Source organism: Macaca thibetana, chromosome 5, assembly GCF_024542745.1.
Source record: "Macaca thibetana thibetana isolate TM-01 chromosome 5, ASM2454274v1, whole genome shotgun sequence".
Taxonomy (NCBI): domain Eukaryota; kingdom Metazoa; phylum Chordata; class Mammalia; order Primates; family Cercopithecidae; genus Macaca; species Macaca thibetana.
The window spans coordinates 102,776,546-102,790,711 of NC_065582.1; the positions used below are offsets into that span (position 1 = coordinate 102,776,546).

The 14,166-nt window shown below is 37.3% G+C and overlaps 1 protein-coding gene across 9 annotated transcripts in view; it reads left to right on the plus strand.

Moving 5' to 3' along the window:
- Nucleotides 1–14,166, plus strand: part of MAPK10 (mitogen-activated protein kinase 10) — a 445,883-nt gene that overhangs the window by 302,048 nt on the left and 129,669 nt on the right. For all 9 annotated transcript variants that reach the window (XM_050790476.1, XM_050790479.1, XM_050790481.1 and 6 more), the window contains one exon: nucleotides 574–743. In XM_050790476.1, coding sequence (XP_050646433.1) covers nucleotides 574–743 — 170 coding nt within the window. The remainder of the gene's footprint in view (nucleotides 1–573; nucleotides 744–14,166) is intronic.

Sequence of the window (14,166 nt, forward strand, 5' to 3'; positions counted from 1 at the left end):
ATTCAGAACAATAGCACTTGTGATATTAATGAGGACAAATGAAGTCAAGACTGTTTAATTCAAGTTTACCCAATTAAAATAATTAAAACTTTGCATAAGTTTGTATCTTAGTTCTTTCTGAGAAAGGATTGTAGATACAATCTTTATCTGTCCTCATGTGACTGGTATAATGGATGACCAGTGATCATCTTTGTCTTATGTACTTGAATCCTGAAGGAGCTAATATAACCTCTGAGACCAATGCATGTTCAGTAGATAGAGATGTTTATTCTATAAATGAATGTCTTTATGAGATACTTTAGAAAAGATTATGTGAATCAAATCTAAGATTAGTCTATTATAAATAGTTTTAATGTTGAAAAAAAAACCAATTTCTTTGCATTTTTTCCCTAAGCTCTTTTACTCCAGGTAATCTTGCATGGACTGATACATGCTTTTTTCTATGTGAACTTCATGAACTAGATGATAGATGGCTAAGTGTTAGTAATCACTAAAAGAACCAGTTTCTGTACATCTCATTATCATTCTGCCTGTTCACTTGCCTCATGATTTTGCTGTTCTTCTTTTTGACAGGGATTCGATAAACAAGTGGATGTGTCATATATTGCCAAACATTACAACATGAGCAAAAGCAAAGTTGACAACCAATTCTACAGTGTGGAAGTGGGAGACTCAACCTTCACAGTTCTCAAGCGCTACCAGAATCTAAAGCCTATTGGCTCTGGGGCTCAGGGCATAGTTTGGTAAGTGGAATGGATTTGCTGTATTTTTAAATGCATCATACTGTGTGCAACTACTAGACACAAATACACAAATAAACAAAACCCCCAAAATAAATAGCATAATTTGGGAGGGGAAAATAATCCTACTGAACAAAAAAATAACATTATAAGCATTATGTTTATTACCCACTTGCTAACAATATATACAACTTGGCTTGTGACATGTTTTTTGGTCACAGAAAAAAAAATATTCCACAAGAATCATAAAGGAATAAAGAGAACCAGAGATTTCTAGCAGTTGCTACTGTATTTCTTGTTTTATTTGTTGCACAGCAAGAAATGAGGGGACATGTCTTAAGATAACATCAAATAAAACTCCTTACATGCTAGAGAGGAGTAAAAGCTATTTCAAATGTTTCTGTGACTTTTCAAATTCAGTGTTTGAAACTGAGTTTCCTATTTAGAAAAAGTAGCATTTTAAAAATGTTTGCCTCATGTTTTCAAAATGGGAAGGTTCTGGACTTCTTAGTAACTGTTCTTTTATGACATTTTTGAGTAGCTAATTAAAATTACGACAAATCTAGATCTGATTTACCTAAGACTCTTGCAAATTTAATATCAGGTTAATTGTCAAGCATTTCTTTTACACAGTTTTAATTTGTAATGTCACAACGAAATGTATTTAATATAAACTTACTAGTGAAATAATTTTTAATCTTTCTGATGGCTCACACAGATAAGTAAAAATTCAGGACATGTACCCTGAATATGTATATTTATATATGTATATTTATTTATAAAGGATATTTATTTATACAATGTATTTGTTTGTTACTGCTACATTCATAATGTCCATTTAAAAACAAAAACACTTTTAAGGGATGAGATGAATTTACAGCAAATCACCATCAACTTAGCCACTTTCTTGCTGATCTTACAGTTCTGTAGGTCAGAAGTCCTACACAGGTTTCATTTTAGCCCAGTGGGGCTAAAATCAAGACGGTGGGAGGCTGGGTTCCTTTCTGGAGGTGCTGGAGGAGAATCTATTTTGCTGTTCATATGAATTATTGTTAGATTTCAATTCCTTGCAGTTGTGGTTAAAAAAAAAAAGAAAAAGAGGTTTAAAATTTAAAATATTTTAAATGTTTTAAAATTTGTGTTTAAATGGATAAGTTTATGGTGATTTGCTATGCTAGCAATACTAATACACATGTTATAGTAAAGATTCTAATATTAAGACAATTGCTGTAACTCTCCTAAATTTACCAGTGGCAGGAGAAAAGAGTAGTTTCTGGCTATGTTTCCTTGGTGGAAAATTGTAATATAGTAACATGAGAAAGTTTTCCTAAGATTCTCAGTCCAGATGCTCAAATATTAATTGGGATAGTTTCATTTTCCTTTGAATAGGTCTGCCACAGATTTGTGGCAGTGAAAGAAGTACTGTCAGTGAAAGAAAACTGATAGACCTTTAACGACTCAAAAATAGATCCAAAGCAGCATTTTGCTCAGGAAGTTAACAGATTATCACAGAAGATTTGAACATTTTCTAATAACTTTGTAGTATGTTTTATAGGAATTTTGGGCCTCAATTTCTCCTTTCCATAGGGTAGAAATTACCTTTGGCCTTAGATATAGTAACTGCAAAATTTTTTATATTGCGTTTGTCAACTGTAAGCTCATCTACCTCTCTTACATCAAATGCATCCATTCCCAGACATGCTTCTGAAATCCACAGACCTTTTCTATGTGCACAACTGTCAGATTGCATAATATCTTGAATGTTCCATGCAATCCTGAGTATAGTGACTGGTTGAAACAGGAAACTGGGAATATCTGAGATCTCTGATGGACAGACAAACTGAAACATATCATTAATTTATTTTGCCTTACTATCTTTGGAGTAGAAATAAAACATGGAGGAAAAAATTACAAAACAAATATCATCATTTTTGTCCATGTGTCACCACAAGTAATTTTGCATGTATATGCAAGAGAAATTCTGCTTTATTATTATTATTATTATACTTTAAGTTCTAGGGTACATGTGCATAATGTGCAGGTTTGTTACATATGTATACTTTTGCCATGTTGGTGTGCTGCACCCATCAACTCGACAGCACCCATTAACTTGTCATTTACATCAGTTATAACTCACAATGCAATCCCTCCCCCATCCTCCCTCCCCATAACAGGCCCCGGTGTGTGATGTTCCCCTTCCCGAGTCCAAGTGATCTCATTGTTCAGTTTCCACATGTGAGTGAGAACATGTGGTGTTTGGTTTTCTGTTCTTGTGATAGTTTACTGAGAATGATGGGTTCCAGCTGCATCCATGTCCCTACAAAGGACGTGAACTCATCTTTTTTATGGCTGCATAGTATTCCATGGTGTATGTGTGCCACATTTTCTTAATCCAGTCTGTCACTCATAGACATTTGGGTTGATTCCAAGTCTTTGCTATTGTGAATAGTGCTGCAATGAACATATGTGTTCATGTGTCTTTATAGCAGCATGATTTATAATTCTTTGGGTATATACTCAGTAATGGGATGGCTGGGTCATATGGTACTTCTAGTTCTAGATCCTTGAGGAATCGCCATACTGTTTTCCATAATGGTTGAACTAGTGTACAATCCCACCAACAGTGTAAAAGTGTTCCTATTTCTCCACATCCTCTCCAGCACCTGTTGTTTCCTGACTTTTGAATGATTGCCATTCTAACTGGTGTGAGATGGTATCTCATTGTGGTTTTGATTTGCATTTCTCTGATGGCCAGTGAAGACGAGCATTTTTTCATGTGTCTGTTGGCTGTATGAATGTCTATTTTTGAGAAATGTCTGTTCATATCCTTTGCCCACTTTTTGATGGGGTTGCTTGTTTTTTCTTGTAAATTTGTTTGAGTTCTTTGTAGTTTCTGGATATTAGCCCTTTGTCAGATGAGTAGATTGCAAAAATGTTCTCCCATTCTGTAGGTTGCCTGTTCACTCTGATGGTAGTTTCTTTTGCTGTGCAGAAGCTCTTTAGTTTAATTAGATCCCATTTGTCAATTTTGGCTTTTGTTGTCATTGCTTTTGGTGTTTTAGACATGAAGTCCTTGCCCATGCCTATGTCCTGAATGGTATTACCCAGGTTTTCTTCTAGGGTTTTTATGGTGTTAGGTCTAACATTTAAGTCTCTAATCCATCTTGAATTAATTTTCGTATAAGGAGTAAGGAAAGGATTCAGTTTCAGCTTTCTACTTATGGCTAGCCAATTTTCCCAGCACCATTTATTAAATAGGGAATTCTCCCATTTCTTGTTTTTCTCAGGTTTGTCAAAGATCAGATGGCTGTAGATGTGTGGTATTATTTCTGAGGGCTCTGTTCTGTTCCATTGGTCTATATCTCTGTTTTGGTGCCAGTACCGTGTGGTTTTGGTTACTGTAGCCTTGTAGTATAGTTTGAAGTCAGGTAGTGTGATGCCTCCAGCTTTGTTCTTTTGACCTAGGATTGTCTTGGCAATGCCGGCTCTTTTTTGGTTCCATATGAACTTTAAAGCAGTTTTTTCCAGTTCTGTGAAGAAAGTCATTGGTAGCTTGATGGGGATGGCATTGAATCTATAAACTACCTTGGGCTGTATGGCCATTTTCACAATATTAATTCTTCCTATCCATGAGCATGGAATGTTCTTCCATTTGTTTGTATCCTCTTTTATTTAGTCAAGCAGTGGTTTGTAGTTCACCTTGAAGAGGTCCTTTACATCCCTTGTAACCTGGTTTCGTAGGTATTTGTGTCCCAGAGATTCTGGTATGTAGTATCTTTGTTCTCATTGGTTTCAAAGAACATCTTTATTTCTGCCTTCATTTCGTTATGTACCCAGTACTCATTCAGGAGCAGGTTGTTCAGTTTCCAATTAGTTGTGCGGTTTTCATTGAGTTTCTTAGTCCTGAGTTCTAGTTTGATTGCACTGTGGTCTGAGAGACAGTTTGTTATAATTTCTGTTCTTTTACATTTGCTGAGGAGTGCTTTACATCCAATTATGTGGTCAATTTTGGAATAAATGGGATGTGGTGCTAAGAAGATTGTATATTCTGTTGATTTGGGGTGGAGAGTTCTGTGGATGTCTATTAGGTCTGCTGGGTGCAGAGTTGAGTTCAATTCCTGGATATCCTTGTTAACTTTCTGTCTCATTGATCTGTCTAATGTTGACAGTGGGGTGTTGAAGTCTCCCATTATTATTGTATGGGAGTCTAAACCTCTTTTTAAGTCTCCAAGGACTTACTGTATGTATCTGGGTGCTCCTGTATTGGGTGCATATATATTTAGGATAGTTAGCTCTTCCTGTTGAATTGATCCCTTTACCATTATGTAATGGCCTTCTTTGTCTCTTTTGATCTTTGATGGTTTAAAGTCTGTTTTATCAGAGACTAGGATCGCAACCCCTGCTTTTTTTTGTTCTCCATTTGTTTGGTAGATCTTCCTCCATCCCTTTTTTTGAGCCTATGTGTGTCTCTGCGTGTGAGATGGGTCTCCTGAATACAGCAAACTGATGGGTCTTGACTCTTTATCCAATTTGCCAGTCTGTGTCTTTTAATTGGGCCATTTAGTCCATTTACATGTAAGGTTAATATTGTTATGTATGAACTTGATCCTGTCATTGTAATATTAGCTGGTCATTTTGCTCATTAGTTGATGCAGTTTTTTTCTAGCATCGATGGTCTTTACATTTTGGCATGTTTTTGCAATGGCTGGTACCGGTTGTTCCTTTCTATGTTTAGTGCTTCCTTCAGGGTCTCTTGTAAGGCAGGCCTAGTGGTGACAAAATCTCTAAGCATTTGCTTATCTGTAAAGGATTTTATTTCTCCTTCACTTGTGAAACTTAGTTTGGCTGGATATGAAATTCTGGGTTTAAAATTCTTTTCTTTAAAAATTTTGAATTTTGAATGTTGGCCCCCACTCTCTTCTGACTTGTAGAGTTTCTGCCGAGAGATCTGCTGTTAGTCTGATGGGCTTCCCTTTGTGGGTAACCTGACCTTTCTCTCTGGCTGCCCTTAACATTTTTTCCTTCATTTCAACTTTGGTGCATCTGACAATTATATGCCTTGGAGTTGCTCTTCTTGAGGAGTATCTTTGTGGCATTCTCTGTATTTCCTGAATTTGAATGTTGGCCTGCCTTACTAGGTGGGGGAAGTTCTCCTGGATGATATCCTGAAGAGTGTTTTCCAACTTGGTTCCATTTCCCCCCTCACTTTCAGGCACACCAATCAGTTGTAGATTTGGTCTTTTCATATAATCCCATATTTCTTGGAGGCTTTGTTCATTTCTTTTTCCTCTTTTTTCTCTAGACTTCTCTTCTCGCTTCGTCTCATTCATTTGATCTTCAATCTTTGATACTCTTTCTTCCAGTTGATCGAGTCAGTTACTGAAGCTTCTGCATTTGTCATGTATTTCTCGTGTCATGGTTTTTATCTCTGTCAGTTCGTTTATGGCCTTCTCTGCATTGATTGTTCCTGTTATCCATTCTTCCATTCTTTTTTCAAGATTTTTAGTTTCTACGCGCTCTGTACGTAGTTCTTCCTTTAGCTCTGAGAAGTTTGATTGACTGAAGACTTCTTCTCTCAACTCGTCAAAGTCATTCTCCGTCCAGCTTTGATCCGTTGCTGGCGATGAGCTGCGTTCCTTTGGAGGGGGAGATGCACTCTGATTTTTCGAATTTCCAGCTTTTCTGCCCTGCTTTTTCTCCATCTTTGTGGTTTTATCTGCATTTTGTCTTTGATAACAGTGATGAACTGATGGGGTTTTGGTGTGAGTGTCCTTTCTGTTTGTTAGTTTTCTTTCTAACAGTCAGGACCCTCAGCTGTAGGTCTGTTGGAGATTGCTTGAGGTCCACTCTAGACCCTGTTTGCCTGGGTATCAGCAGCGGAGGCTGCAGAAGATAGAATATTGCTGAACAGCAAGTGTTGCTGTCTGATTCTTGCTCTGGAAGCTTCGTCTCAGGGGTGTACCCTGCCGTGTGAGGTGTGAGGTGTCGGTCTGCACCTAGTGGGGGATGTCTCCCAGTTAGGCTACTCAGGGCTCAGGGACCCACTTGAGCAGGCAGTCTGTCTGTTCTCACATCTCAACCTCTGTGCTGGGAGATCCACTGCTCTCTTCAAAGCTGTCAGACAGGGTCATTTACATCTGCAGAGGTTTCTGCTACTTTTTGTTTAGCCCTGTCCCCAGAGGTGGAGTCTACAGAGACAGGCAGGTCCCCTTGAGCTGCGGTGAGCTTCACCCAGTTCGAGTTTCCTGGCAGCTTTATTTACCTACTTAAGCCTCAGCAATGGTGGGCGCCCCTCCCCCAGCCTTGCTGCTGCCTTGCAGTCAGATCTCAGACTGTTGTGCTAAGAATGAGGGAGGCTCTCTGGGTGTGGGACCCTCCTTTCCAGATGTGGGATATAATCTCCTTGTGTGCCATTTGCTAAGACCCTTGGTAAAGCGCAGAATTAGGGTGGGAGTTACCTGATTTTCCAGGTGTTGTGTATCTCCGTTTCCTTTGGCTAGGAAAAGGGATTCCCTTCCCCATTGCACTTCCCAGGTGAGGCAATGGCTTGCCCTCCTTCAGCTCTCGCTGGTCGGGCTGCACCAGCTGACCAGCACCGATTGTCTGGCACTCACCAGTGAGATGAACCCGGTACCTCAGTTGAAAATGCAGAAATCACCTGTCCTCTGTGTGGCTCACTCTGGGAGCTGGAGACTGGAGCTGCTCCTAATCAGCCATCTTGCTCCAGGGACCGAAATTCTGCTTTTCAAGCATAAGTATTGGCATGTGGATACCTATTATGTCACAGAATCTCCATCCTCCTAACTTGGTTGAAATGGAGTCTCATTTTTACTGTTCTGGTTACCTTAAACTTGTTATTGGGTTCTTACAATCTTTTTCCCCTCTTTAGACTGTTTTATTTCTTACTTATCAGCATGGGGAAAAAGGTAATACTAAAATATCTTCAAAAGAAATTATTACTATACTATATTTCATTTATCATGGATGATAGGTCAAAAATGTCAATGTTGAGCACAATTAAACAAAAGTTGATATGAAATATTTGGGAAAAATGAAAATTTTCCTTCTGCCTTTGAGGGAAAGAAAAGATTATCTGTTGAGGCAGAAGGAATGAGAATTTTTCTGCTTCACTGTGTGAGCTGAGAAGTTTTCTACAGCCGCGTAGGTGGGGAATTGTAGAATAATCTGTAAGATGAGTTTTTAGCAACAGTGGTCAGGATCCAGAAGAGCAAATCATTTCAGAACATTTTTCCAATTGTCAGAAGAGGGTCTCATTAGTGTTTTTTTCTGTTACCAACTCCAGAACAAAAACAAGTGTGCAAAGAAATCAACAGTAGGAGTTTCATTGTCTTCATTCACATCCATCCTGCTGTTTCTTGCTAAGCCAAGGAACACTTTCTCATTTCTCTCTCTAAAGATGATTCAAACGGACAGCCAAAGTGGTGGCAAAAGTTAACAACTAAGTTTAGCAGAGATGACTTGCCAAGGTTGGTCTGCCCTTTAACTGAAAAGAGCTCATTGTGTAGTTTTAAATGAAAGGAAGTGAAGCCATACTATTTCTTTCTTGGTGGTGTTACACACCATCAGCTTGTAAGTTGTCACAATTCAATTTCACAAGGTGATGTTAGGCAGGATATTTACAGCAAACTGTAAGACTAATACAGATAAAATCATAGAATTATAAAATATCTGTGCAATGAAAATTATTTAAAAATAAGATGATACATTTTATGTTAACTGACCTTTAAAAAAATTCCACTTAGAGCTAGAGAATGGCATTTAATTAAAGTTGAAATAATCATAGTTATAAGATGCCCTGGAAATAATCCAATGGATTAGTTTATCTTAAATGGAAGATATATCCACATATATGTGTACATACAGTAGTCCCCCCATATTTGTGGTTTAGCTTTCTGTGGTTTCAGTTACACATGATCAAATAGCATATGAAATTATTAAATGGAAAATTCCAGAAACACTTTGTAAGTTTTAAATCGTACACCATTCTGAAATCTTGCCCTGTCTCACTCTATCTCATCCCATCCTTCTGGGGATGTGAACCATCCCTTTGTGTAGCATATCCAGGCTGTCTATGATACACTTCTTAGTCACTTAGTGGCAGTCTCAGTTATCAGAGCAACTGTTGCAATATTGCAGCGCTTGTGTTCAAATTATTCTTATTTTAATTAATAATGGCTCCAAAATACAAAAGTAGTGATGCAGGCAATTTGGATGCGGTAAAGTGCTTCCTTTAAGTTAAAACGTCAAAGTTCTCAACTTAATGAGGAAAGAACAAAAATCTTATGCTGAGATTCCTAATGTCTTCAGAAAGAATGAATCTTCTATTTATGAAATTTGAACAGTATGTTATTGCAGTTGTTCTATTTATTATTCTTGTCAATCCCCTACTATGCTTACTTTATAAATTAAACTTTATCATAGGCATATATGTGTAGGAAAAAACATAGTATATATAGAGTTCGCTATTATCCAGTTTCAGACATCTGCTGGGGGTCTTGAATGTATCTGCTTCAGATAAGGGGGTACTACTGTAATGAATACGTAATACCAATATACGATTATTATATATTATATATGCATACATATTAATCCAGTGGGTTAGTTTATCTTTATTGGTTATGTGTCATATATGTTATTTTAAATATATATATATATGATACATTAGGATATATATCTTTTTGTTTTGCACAAAAATTTGAAAAACCATTTCTGGTGAATGTCCTTCAATAAGTGATCTACAGTAACAAGACTATGCAGATAAACAATTTAAGATATAAATTGCCAGGCATGTTCAGCAGAACCTCGGGTTTTCACATAGTCTTCTTTGAAAAAAAGTTCCCCCTTTTTAATGTGCTCATTTTCATTAAAAAAAAAGACACTATTTACTCTGATGTGTTTAGCAGCTTTTTCCATTTTGATGATGAATTTGATTTACTCCATCTGCACTCTGATTTAATCACCCTTGAACTAATAACATCCTTCCCCAAAATGATTGGAAAAGGTTGGGAACATCTTCCCTAAGGGGTTGGTAAATATGCACCAGAACAAAAGTGATTAAAACTTGGCCATGTTAGGGTGCATGACAGAAAGGCATTTAATATATATTTCTTGCTGATAAAAATTAGGACAAAAATTGATGAAGTAAGTTCTCAGGATTCTGTTAAAAATGTGCATATTTAAATATTATAGATTCAATTGCCGGTACTTTGAGATACCTTATATTATCATCTGTAGTAATTATAGTTACAAATAAACTTATGTCCAACAAATAATTTTTTTCCCATTGTGGTTTATCAGTGATAGTTTTTAACTTTCAGTCTTTCAGAATCTAGGTTTACTTATCTGTAAAATGGAGATAATATTATCTCATAGGGCTCAAGAGAGTACAAAACAAGCTAGCTACATAAAATTGCTTTATAAATCTGAAATTGTCGTGACTTTTAGTACATTCAAGAAAGGTGGGCTTGTGATACTTTTTCTTAGCAATGGAAAATTGTAAAGGTCAGTACATGTAACCTAGGAAAATGACTGATTGTAACAGTTGCTTCGTCATCACATTTTGTATATTATATACATATTACAGTTAAGAACATGGGATTTAATAAAATAACTTTACTAATACCCCATCATGGAGGCTGGCAAAGAAGCATTTCAACTTTTTTCCTCCCTATCTTTCATCCAGGGCTTCAGTTAACTAATATTATTTACAATATGTTAGTTGTAAACATTAGTTTTTAAATCCACAACACGATTTCACAGGCCCAGCTAACCATCTTTAAGCACAGAATATGGATGGGAGCATTTTATGGTTATGAGGTTGGTGACATGAAGAGAGATGGGTAAGATCATCCAGAGGGTTTTCCAAAGCATCACGCTTCCTCAGTAACACAAAAGAGACTTGATCAATGGACCCCAGATGATTTTATTTTGTTTCTGCAAACATCACTCAAGCTCTTGTGGCACGTTTCTCTTAAGAGTTTCTAATGAGCCATTACGCTAAATGACGCAGATTTAATCACACATTTCCATTTAGCCCCTGACCAGTGGAAATGATTATCCTCTCATGTACATCTGGAATGTCGGTCATATTCTTCATCCCTGGCATTTTCCGTTAATTTAAAAATTTCAGACCCTTAATTGCAACCTCCCTGAAATAAGGAACACTGAGTTTCAAATACTGTCTTTTATACGTGCAGCAGGTTTAAAGTGGTGATGGCCCAGTGGAATAGGACAGAATTCGACACTGTATTCTTCCACATTTTGCTGTTCTCCTAGGCCTCTTTTCATAATACAGGCCGCAAATATTTATTTACCATATTTCTCAATTGATCAATAAGACAGGTAAATGTCATTTTTTTTCCTTTACCAAGAAAATGTGGTATTTTGAAAAGCAATGTGTAGAAGTTTGATGGCAGTATATTTACAGAAAAAAAACAATTATACGTATATATAATATCCAGATTTCTATGTGTCAGCCATAAAGTATGTATGTGTCCTTACGTATACATATTTAATTGTTGATGTGATAATTAATGCTGAAGTGGTTGGTAATTCATAATCTTAAAAATTATATTTGGCTTTGGAATGTATTGTGGACATTTATTCTGAATTCCGTCATTCTTCAGTTAATTTGTAATTAACTTACATCCCTGTAGTAAAAACTGACCGCAAGAGTTTGTAGCCTGGAAGCACTTTTCTTGGCAGATTTGAAAAATAGTCATTTAAATTTCCATAGATAATTATTCACTTACAGATCACTGAGTCTTTTCTGTAAATCATTTGTTGATATAAATGCTAATGTCCCTATTAGAAGAAATAATTAGTAAATACATTATTTATTTTTCAGTTTCAACTTCCATCCTAAAGATTAAGTAGTTAAGTGATGCTGGTCCTCATTTTTTTTAGAACTTGTCTTTTAGGGCATCAGTGGATATTTTCAATGCCAAAGTAAAGTCAGTTTTAGTCCATATGCTATTTTTTCAGATTAATCCTGATTGTTAGGATTAAAGTGTATCCATGGTTATGTTAAAAAGTAACCTATAGCCCAAATATAAATATGTAACAAGTTAATCCATCACCATCCAGTGCATCTTGGAAAAGCCAAAATTCCTGACAGAAAGGAGGCAGTTTGATCAGTTAAATTAAATTGTGCTAAATAACAGATGGCGATGGCTGTCCCTCAGATTCCCTCAAATGGAAGCATTCTCATTTACTGATCTAAGAGACCTTCCATCTGTAGATAAGGTGGCTTTGTTTTTTTGTTTGTTTGTTTGTTTTTGTTTTTTTTTAAAGATAGTAGGTGTGTGTTATAAATTTTGTAACTAAAAATACCAAGGCTTAGAGGAGCTTTTTATAAAGCTCAGAGGGAAGGTAGTTGGCCCTTCTCTCTACTAAGTCATGCTTCTGGCCTGTTACAGCATCACTTTCTGTTTATAGAGTCTGAGCTGTCTTGCTAATCATGGATTTGAATGTGGGGGCTGAGGACAAAGGAAGACATCTTTTAGTTTGGAAGATGGAGTGACAGCCCTATCGTTCCCTCTGTGTGCTCTCTGCCTCTCCTGTGATGGGATTTAAATTTACTTAAAATATTTGACCTTGTCAAGTAAGTTTCACTTTACATGTCCAAAGTTATGAATCCAGCATTGAGCCATTGCATTTTAAGCTTCTGTGTATGACGGGAGAGTCTAAATTATCATCAGGGAAGGCACTTAGTCACTTCATTTGACGTGGAGTTTCTTTTATTTAAATACACGTACCTTAGGGTTCTTGTGCTATGCTCTTCTTCATTTCTATTCTTCTTTATTTTTTATCATTGAAAACATTTTTCACAGATTTTAATATGTCCATTCATAAAATCAAGATTTCACTCTCAATCCAGGGAGATGCAACTCCAAATATATTTTTTGAAGTTTTCCTTTGGGTTCACCAAGGACATCAGAATATGGATGGGAAGTGTGCACCCTGCACAAGAGCACCAAGATGAGGGACTTGTATGGGCTGAACTCCAGCCTGGGCTCTACCCGTGGACCCTGATACATGATCACCTCTGCCTTGAGGAGCTGCTTTTCCTCAAATCCACACCAGATGGATTAGCAGCAAATATTGAACGAATGAACTTTAGATTTGAAGTGACCCTGACAGAAACTCAGTTTAACTAGCAAAAATATAAGTTGGAAAATAATTAGTGTACAGAAGATCTAATACATCTAGGATGTTAAATAATTCACTGGCATGATGATTTAAGACACCTGAAGAAAATGGAAATAATCAGGGAGCAGAGGAAAATTAGAAGCCAAATTGTTGTCATGTTAACATTATCCCTCCTCTTCAGTGACCCTGCTTCTCTCATCCTTTTTCCCTCCCTACATCTTTTTGTGGACATCTCTCTTTCAAGGCCTCCCTGTTCTCTGAGACTGTCACACTCCTGCTGGATTAACTTTTTCCCTGTCTAGCCAGGAACCGTGAAGAGTGATTTCAGACACTCTCAGATGCTCTTTATTTTCTCACCTCCTTGTCCTCTGCAGCTTTGTTTTCCAAACTCTCATCCAGATCAGCCCAAGTGGCTGTTTTCTCTGCTCCTGCTGGAAGGCTGAGCCCAGCTGGAGGAATGATATAATCACACTGATTTCCTCCATTATAAGTTTATGAGCTTCATCCTCAGCTGGGCCCTTGTTCCTGCTCAGCAACCATTTTGCATATACGTCTCGTCAGCTCCCTAGCCATTTCCCAAGGCGGCTGTTACAATCCTTTTACAGCTTTATGAAAGCTCCCAATTCCACTTCACCAGCAGCATTCTTTACAGAAGGTCTTACCTCCTACTTCTCCGAGAAAACAGATGGACTCAGGCATGTAAACTCTTAATTTCCCCTTCAACCTCCTAACCTTTGTCATCTCCTGTCTTCCTTGCCCAGTTAGTTCCTTCATGAGGAGTACCATCAGGCTGGCCTCCCACCTGTGTTCTTGATTCCATCTCCACCCGTTAGGACCTATTAGTTTTTGTCAGTCTTGCATTGACTGATGCTTCTTCTCCCCTGCCTATGGACGACCTCTCACCAAATTCTCATCTACAAAAAAGTTATTTAGAACGTGCCTACCTCTCAAACAACCCCTCTTTCTCTCCTTCCCTTATCATCACACTTCTTGATAGTCTGAAGTTAATGCCTCCACATACCTTTTCAGTTCTCATTTTACAAGCAGTTCCAATTCTATCACCATTACCCCTGTGGAGGAGGATGCTCTGGGAAGGCAACCATCAACCTCCTAAGTGGCTAATCCATTGGCTTCTTTTTCAGCTCTTATTTTATTATTATTATTTTTATTTCAATGGCTTGTGAAGTACAAGTGGGTTTTTATGTTATATGGATGAATTATATAGTGGTGAATTCTGAGATTTTAGTGCACCCAT